This window comes from Corvus cornix, chromosome Z, assembly GCF_000738735.6.
Source record: "Corvus cornix cornix isolate S_Up_H32 chromosome Z, ASM73873v5, whole genome shotgun sequence".
NCBI lineage: Eukaryota > Metazoa > Chordata > Aves > Passeriformes > Corvidae > Corvus > Corvus cornix.
The window spans coordinates 40,082,368-40,090,864 of NC_046357.1; the positions used below are offsets into that span (position 1 = coordinate 40,082,368).

General features: G+C 49.9%; 1 protein-coding gene across 4 annotated transcripts in view; it reads right to left on the reverse strand.

Annotated features, from left to right (window-relative positions):
• The window catches only part of TLE4 (TLE family member 4, transcriptional corepressor), a 98,371-nt gene extending 92,177 nt beyond the window's left edge, over positions 1-6,194 (reverse strand). For all 4 annotated transcript variants that reach the window (XM_039567286.1, XM_039567284.1, XM_039567285.1 and 1 more), the window contains exons 1-4: positions 6,060-6,194; positions 5,535-5,632; positions 4,328-4,391; positions 2,917-2,961 (exon numbers count right to left, since the gene is read on the reverse strand). In XM_039567286.1, coding sequence (XP_039423220.1) covers positions 2,917-2,961; positions 4,328-4,391; positions 5,535-5,632; positions 6,060-6,104 — 252 coding nt within the window. In that variant the 5' untranslated portion in view covers positions 6,105-6,194. The remainder of the gene's footprint in view (positions 1-2,916; positions 2,962-4,327; positions 4,392-5,534; positions 5,633-6,059) is intronic.
• Between the last annotated feature and the right edge of the window lie 2,303 nt (positions 6,195-8,497).

Here is an 8,497-nt window from a genome sequence, read left to right on the forward strand (position 1 = left end):
GAGTCCTGCTCTTGAACCCTCTGAGACGCAAATCTAATAAGTGAATAAAGCCTAACCTGATCTTGAGAACTAGGCCCAATTACGCCGAAGGGCAACTTCACTGCATTATTGCCTGCTTTCCATTACAAGGGCATCCAGTGAGTACATCTGGAAAAGAACCTGAGAGGAACCAAGGCTGTCTGCCCAGAAAAACAAATAAAGACAGATATGCCTCTGTGCTAAAGTGAAAAAAAGAAAGAAAATATAATAAGTAGGTGGTTTGCAGGGCTGTCTGTATTTCATAATGTGATAAACTGCCCTCAGGATTTTTTATATGATTGAATTTAGAAAGCTGGGGGGCGGGGGAGAAGGAAAATAAAAAAGGGTGAATCGCTCAATTTCAGCTGAGTGAAACTCAAAGATGGGAGAGGAGGAAAAGGGAATTTAAGGTGGTAGACCTAAAACGCTTTGCACACATCAAATGAAGCAATCAATGCCATCTATACAAATACCAAACTGGACCCTAAGACTGTGATCATAATGGAAGATGGAAATATTTTGCATTTGCTGAGGCAAGAGGAGAAAGGAAAAATGCAACACTGTGTCAACAGAAAGGGACATATGAAAGACAGGAAATTGGTATCAGATTTCAGAATGAAAGTGAACAAGTTTCCTAGCCGCAACTAATTTGATTCACCATCTGACAAAATATTTAAGTGTTTTGCATGAGAGTACAATACTTAAAACTACTAATTTGAATAGACTGAATGGTGATGGAAAAAGGTGTTTAATTAAAACCCCAGTACTTTGTAATCCCCACACTTAGTTGTCGCTAAGTATTTAATTTCTGCAGAGTATCACTGATGACTCCATCACCATACACATATAAAATTTCTGAAGTAAAGCATTTAGAAATTAAAAGTTAAAAGGCTTTTGCTATGAACTTATAGCTTTTTTCCCTGGCTTAATACAGTTTCATTACACATTGCACTTGCAAGCTGATTTTGTTGCAAAGAATTTTGTGCAGTCAGTGTAAGTCTAAATAACCACTGTAAAAACAGGGTATCTAGAAATATAAACAAGTTTGACTGCAATGCTGGCTTTCAAATGCCTGTAAGGATTTGCTATGTAGGTGGCCTGTAAAGACTCCGGTCTTTGTGAATTGTTTCCATATCTACAGCTTTACTGATTGAGGGTTTGTTTGGTTTTATTTTGTTTTTGTGTTTTACTCTAATGGGACCTGAAACAATCTGGATATTGATTTGAGAACAGACCCAACACCTCTTAAGAGTCAGTAACCAATCTTTCCACCAGCACTCATGACAAGGATCAGGTCCAGACAGTCAGCATGTGCATACAATCTGATCTGCTGCAATCACTGCCTTTTCCTGTCAGCCATTTGTTAAACGCATTTGTTGACTTTTACGGTACCCATGAGAAGGACCCATAAGAGAATTCGAAAGATCTACATATGTCTGTAAAATAACTTGTATGTACAAGATTCCATAAGTTTGGAGCTGTAGATGCAAAATGCTTTGAAACAGGAAATCGCAGTGTCTTCATATGTATGCCGTCAAGCAAAAACGGCCCTAATCAGTTCTACGGCATTGAGATGCTAATGGAATACAAAATATAATAAATAACATGAAAGAACTTTTGACTTCTATGTCTGCTGTCAACAAGATAAAGAAATCCTATTTCCAAACCCAGAGAAGTTCCAAATCCCTAACTTTGAACGGAAATGCGTAAAAACCAATTTTCAGGATCTTTTTTCTCCCGTCCAATCATTTCTTTATTTCTGCAGTTTATGCTCCCCAGCAAAGGTGGCGAATTGCTCAAACATTTGCTAGAATGAGTTGTCAGTATTAAACTCCACTACACAAAAAGTTCCCTCACTGGAAAAGAGGTCAGATGTTTAATTCATTCTCCTCTAGAGAAGGTTAAAAAACACACATTTATCAAATAAGAAACTCTCATTTACACTACCATGCACTAGCTGACTAATCTCTTGCTAATCTTGGCCTAAGTGCTAGAGTTCAAGGCACAGAACCGATAGCAGCCTTCCAGTACCTAGAGGAGGCCTACGAGAGAGCTGTAAAGGGCCTTTGACGAGCATGTAGTGATAGGACAAAGGGAAATGGCCTTAAACTGAAAACATGGCAGGTTTAGTTTAGACATTATGATAAATTCTTTACTGTGAGGATGGTGAGACACTGGAACAGGGAGGTTGAGGATGCCTATCCCTGGCAGTGTCCAAGGCCAGGGGGGATAGGGCTTTGAGTAACCTAATCTAGTGGAAAGTGTCCCTGCTCATGGCAGGGTGGGGTGGAACCACACGATATTTAAGGTTCCCTCCAACCCAAACCATTTTATGATTCTATGCTTACACCCTCACAGAAAGCTCATTTACTCTTTTGTGTTTGAGATGCTGACACAAAAGTCCAAGTAAGCAGCCTGATGGAATCACCAAAATGGCTGTACATCAACTGCATTTGTAGCTCCAGCTTAAATCAGCCCAGGTGAACAAAAAAACCCATTTTTTCCACTCACACTCCTTTTCCTAATACACGTTCATGACACAGCCATCATCCCAAAAAGTAAACCCGAAAGGTTTGAGACCAGACAGAAAGGAAGACACAACCCACAAACCCATTCATACTCACAGACACCGTCCCTGTGAAGTATAGGATTGCCTGCATGTGCAAAAACTGCAGTGTGGAAAATCAAGAAAATAATGCACGACTGGCAGTCAAGACCGTAACCTACAAAGGCTCTGTATACCAAACATGAGACAGAAGATTCAAGGCCAGGTTAAGAAAAATTCTGATGCACTCAAGCATGCAATTAAAGCAAGTCACACAGAATACACATCTGTTTTAAGATTGATAGGAGAAATTATACAGACCATTCTTACAACAAAACAAATTATCTACCTACCTGTTTATGCATCTCTATATTCAGCCCATAGGACATCTCATAATACTAAGAAAAAAGAAAATTACTCTGTTAGACCTTGCAATTGTGGAAACTACTTTGAAATTCCCTATGACTGAAACATCATCTGTACAAAGACATACAGACCTACGCACATTTATTTGCCTTGAAGAGTTCCTGGAATTGCAAAGAAAGCATTTCATAAAAAACTTTTTTTTTTGCTTTATCTACATTGTTTCATGTCACATTTACAAAGAACAGCTGTCAAACAAGGCCAAAACAGACCAAAAAAAAAAAAAAATCACAAGCGGAGTCAAGGATTAGAAGCAGAAAACGATCAAGATTTTATCCACTAGCACAGATAGAACATGCCAAAAAAACACCCAAAGCGGTTCAAGCATATAAACACATAAATCAGTAATGTCTAACAGACTAATGATTCAATATTTTAAATTTTACAAAAGAACACACAAAAAAAATTCCTGCAATTAAACTGCAAGGATAAAAAAAAAGAAACAGCACAGAAATTCAGGGCCAGAGCAGATACACCAATCTATGTAGGTCCTGCTGTGCCCGAGTACTGCAGGGAACTCTGCTCAGTGTGTAACGTTAATACCAAACAATCTCCAAGACTTAGGCATATCAGGCATTAAAATGACAACTGCGAGCCTTACCGTTTGCTTGTGCTCTTGCTTAAGATTTTTTCAAGGTTATTTACTCTTTTTGTGTATACAAGAGTATTACTTGTCATGTGCATATGGAAAACAGCTAATCCTTCAGAGGTGTACAACAGAAGAGATAGCAAGAGCTCCTCTACAGTTATCATGATCCATCACACAATTATGTATTTAGACATGTCTTCCTATGCACATTATTTAACCAGGCAGACCACAACAACTGAGGAAATTCCTTTCACTGAGATCCCTGACATTCTCAGTTTAATGAAACAATGATTCAGCTGCCTAAGAGCAACAGCTCTTCTAGGAAGAAGGCACTGGATTTGCATGAGCTTGTGTACAATTTTGTCTTACTTACATCATAGAAAAAAATACTATCCTGAACCATTTTACAGATATGACCATTGGGACAAGTCAGCAAAAGTGAAAACATCATCCCCAGGTACACTACGGAAGTTGCACACAGCTTGAAAGGGCTGACAAGTGATTTGCTAGCATTTGGAAGAAACATCCTCAACTGCTTAAAAGGTTAAAAAGCCAGTTTCACAAGGATACTGACTGCTGCAAACAAGTTAAAACACCCCAGAAACTAAGGATTTATAATGGAAGCACTGATGGAACCTCAACAACAGCAGCGCTACTACAATCTTCCTGCTTGCCTCCAGCAATCCAAATGTATGTCAGTCTCAGTATACCAGGCTAATAGACATTTCGAATTTGTTATGCAGCTTGCTTACCATGACATAATGTCGCTGCATCTCTGTCTTCTCACTGGCCAGTTTTTCACATTCTAGCTTTAAACTGTTTAAGAGACAAAAAGGAAAAAGCATGGGTACTTCATCACACTAAAGTGACATTCTCCTGAGCACCAGCTGCTCCCTTTTCAAACATTTCTACACCACACAAATACAAATGTGTATTCCAGCTCTTGCTTGAGAGTTTAGGGTGGGGGTTTGCACTTTTCCATTATCAAGGGATACTGTGCAACATCCTCATCTCCTAAAAGAACTGCATACATACATGTGGTGTACACAGAAAATTATTTTTCTGACAAAAAAAATAAACACCGACACTGGTTCACAGAAGAAGCACACAGGGGTTCGCTCATATCTTTAACAGTTAAGCTTAAGAAGCTACAAACAAAAATGTAATTTGGGTTTCAGAGTTTTTATTTAGGAGTTTTAGAAACATCTCTTTCTTTTACTCAACCCACAGAAGAATCAAATGCATATCACTGCGTCAAGAAGCAAAACTTGTGGATTTTAATTTTTGCTCTTTGCTATTACTGACGATCGAACTGCAAGTAAAATACTGCACGTAATTTAAGGAATACTGTGGTAAATACTAAGACCTCCAGTGTTTATTTTGTTTTCAGAAGCCCGCTAAACAATCCTGCCAGAAGTCACTTGTCACTTTGAGGACACAGCGCTGTTCCACCTAAGGATAATGAAATAGCTCGCCGCCTCACTTCCAGGTTATCAGCACTTGACATGTCAATGAAAGGCGCGAGGGGGCCGAGCCAAGACAAGCCTGTCCTGAGCGGCATTTCGAAGAAAATCAGAGGACGAGCCCAGCCAGACACATATTTTTCTATCAACACCCTCCCTCCCCCACTCCGCACGCAAAAGTAAACAAAAAGGCCAAAAGAAACAAAAGAAAAAAAAAAAAAAAAAAAAGAACAACCACACAACGGAACGCGGGGAAAACAAGAAAATCCGCTCGCACCGCCCGGTTCGGGGCCCAGAGGAGCCCTTCGCCCGAAGGTCGGGAGAGGAGCGGGATGTGGAAAGAGCCGGCGAGGAGCGCCTGGCTGGTGTGGGTCCGCCCCGCTCCCGGATCCCGCCAGGGGTCCCGCGCCCCCCGCCCCGCCGTCCCTCCAGGCGCGGCACTGAAAGCGGAGAGAGGAGAGACCGCGCGGGGCTCGGGGAAAGTAGGCAGTTTTACCTGTGGTACTGAGCCTGCAAAAACTGAAACTCCTCCTTAATCCGATCGCAGGACTCTGAAATGGTGAATTTAAAGGGCTGCGCTGGCTGGTGAGGAGCCTGCAAGCAAGGAACAGCAGGTCTTTTAATCGCCCCCTCTCGCCCGGTCACTACCTCCCGCCCGCCGCCGTCCCCCGCCGCGGCCCTCGCACCCGGGCTCCGCCGAGGCGCAGCCCCCCACGTCCCCGCTCGTCCGCTGGAGACGGCGAGATGCCCCAAGCACCCCGAGATGCTGCCCCGACGTGTGTACCGGCGGTGCGGGACCGCCGCTGGAGGAGGTGTTGCCCGCTCGGACCCTCTGTACCGGCCGCAGCCGCGGGACGCGGGGCTGGCGCCCGGACCGCCGCGCACCACGCGAGAGCAACTCGAACAAGCCAACCCGACCCGGAGAGGCGGCGGCGGCGCGGCGGACAACAATAAGAAAATGGCTACAACTCCGCGGTGCCCGCACCGGAGCGCTGCCCGCGGGGCCGCCGCCGCCACTCACCGGGTGCCGGGTCTGCGGGTACATCTTGCTCAGGTCGCGGATCATCCACGCCGCTTCGGGGGGCGCTGGCGGCGGGAGCGGCGGGGATCAGGGCTGCAGGCGCGGCGGCGGAGACGGCGGGCAGGGACGCCCCGGCCCCGCCGCCCCAGGGCTGGCGGGCACCGCCGGCAGCAGCGAGGCGCGACGGCGGCGGCGTCCGCAACGCTCGGGGGCCGCTGCCACATCCCCCGGGGGCGGTCAGCGGGCGACGGCCGGCCGGTTCTCCCGAGCGCCGCCGCCGCTCCACGGGCTCCGGCGGGCTGCGAGCCCCGTGCGGCAGAGGGCGAGATGGAGGAGGGCGGGGAAAGCCCCTCCGCCGGCGCCGGCGCGCGCTCCACCGGAGATTCCCCCCGCCGGCAGTTTTCCTCCCCTCCTGAAAACTTTTACTGCTGCTGCCTGCGGCTCTTCCCGACGCCGGCGGAGCGGGGCGCAGAACCCCGGCGGGGATGGCGGCTGCGGCGGCGGGAGGCTGCTCCGCTGCCGGCGGCGGGGGTGCGTGCGTCGGGCCCTTTTGTGCGGCGGTCCGGGTCCTCGCTGCTACTGCCCGCACCGCATCTCCCCCGCTAGTGCTGCATCGACCGCCTTTTTTTTTTTTCTTTTAATTAGAAAAAAAATTTAGAAGAGCGATAAAGATTAAAAAATACGGTACGGTCCGGGCAGCTTTATTTAATATATATATATATTTTTTTTTTTCCTCTCTTTTATCCCTCCTCGCCTTTCGAAACTCCGGAAGTGGCGGTGTGGCGGCGGCAACGCGCGGAGCGGAGCCCCGTGCTCGGCTCGTCGGCGCGGCGCGGTCCGGTCCGGGCCCAGCCCAGCCGTGTCCTGCCCAGCCCGGTCAGCCCCAACCGCCGCTCCGCGCCGCTCCCACAGCACGCTCTGCTGAGGTGACTCCTTTGACCAAATTTAGCAACGGCTCGTCATTAACATTCTGATACATATTCACAGCAGCCGGAAGGCCGCCGCTACGGAGCACCCTGGGAGTCCGAGTCTTTTCGATGCCGGACTGCCCGCATGCAGCCGCTCCGGGGACTACTTCTCCCATCAGGCACCGCGACACCGTCGGCCGCTCCCCCGCCTCCCACCCATGAAGGGCGGCGGCGGCGACCAATGGGCGGCGGGCTGCCATTAATCGCCGCTCGGCACCAATGCCCATCACTGCGCCGCTGACAAATGGGCGCGCGGGCCCGGGCAGAGGGGCGGCCCCGGACTCGCCCCCACGTGGGGTCCTGACGCGCCTCGGGCCAGCAACCAATCAGGCAGCTCCCCGCCGCCTCCCCGCCCCCGCTCTCCCGCCGCCCGAGGCGGGGCCCGCAGATCGCCGGCGTTCCGCGGCGCCGGCGTTCGAACAGGGGAAACATTTGTTCAGCCGTCAATCAAAGTAACGTGGGGCCGGTGTCGGCTGTCGCCGCCGCCGCCGCCGCTGCTCCCACGGCCTCCTCCTCCTCCGCGCGGGGCGGTGGCGCGGCGGGAGCGGGGGCGGTAGGGGTCTCCGCCTCGCGTCCCGCCCGCGGGCACGGCCGGAGACGGGCGCTAATGAGGGGCAACGTCACCTTAAAAAGGCGGGTGCGGTGTCGCCGGTGTCCCCGTGGGTTCGCGGCCCCGTCGCAGGGTTCGCGGCGGGGCCGGGCGGGGAATTGCCCCTGCACTGCCCGCCACGAGGGCGGGGCTCTCCCGCTTGCCCTCAGCTCCGTAGGCCGCGCCGGGCCGGGGCCGCGCGCCTTTCCCAACGCCGTGCTCGCGCGCGTGCACCGGGGAGGCGCCAAGGCGGGACCGCTGGGGCGGCCCTGGCTGCCCGACGGCTCCCCCCGTTCCCAGTGCCGCTGGGCAGGCGGAGCGGTGCACTGCTACAGTCGCCGAGTGCGACGTGATTTAAGTTTTGTTGTTTTTTGTTTTGGTTTTTTTTTTTTTTTTTTTTTTCCCGGCTTTGCTGAAGGAGCTCCGCCTTTACTCGAAGAAGCGGTGGTAGGGGCAGGGTGTTCTCCACTCGCAAGAGGAACGTTTGAAGACTTGGTCGTTAAATGCTCCATTGTAATGCCACGTTTGTGTTCGATGGGGCATTTTGTCCCGGCTTCACAGGGCTGCTGTGCCCTCTGAGTACTGCACGTTTTGGAACGTACAGTAAATACACCTGGGAGCGACCTAAGCAGAGGAAAGGACAGGAACTACAGCCTTGTCTCTCAAGCAGCTAAAGCTGCAGCAGCCGCCGCTCCTGCGTTTTGCAGACTGGGGAGCAGGCTTCAGAAAGTACCTTCCCAGGCCTGAGTGTCGCATGCTTTCTGCAGAGCTGTCATTGAGGAGCTGGAACGTGAACACCTGGTTCCACACACCCTCCCCCCGCCCAAAAAAAACCCCCAATTCTGCACATAGTGGTGCTGTGTCCTGGAAAGACCCCAGAA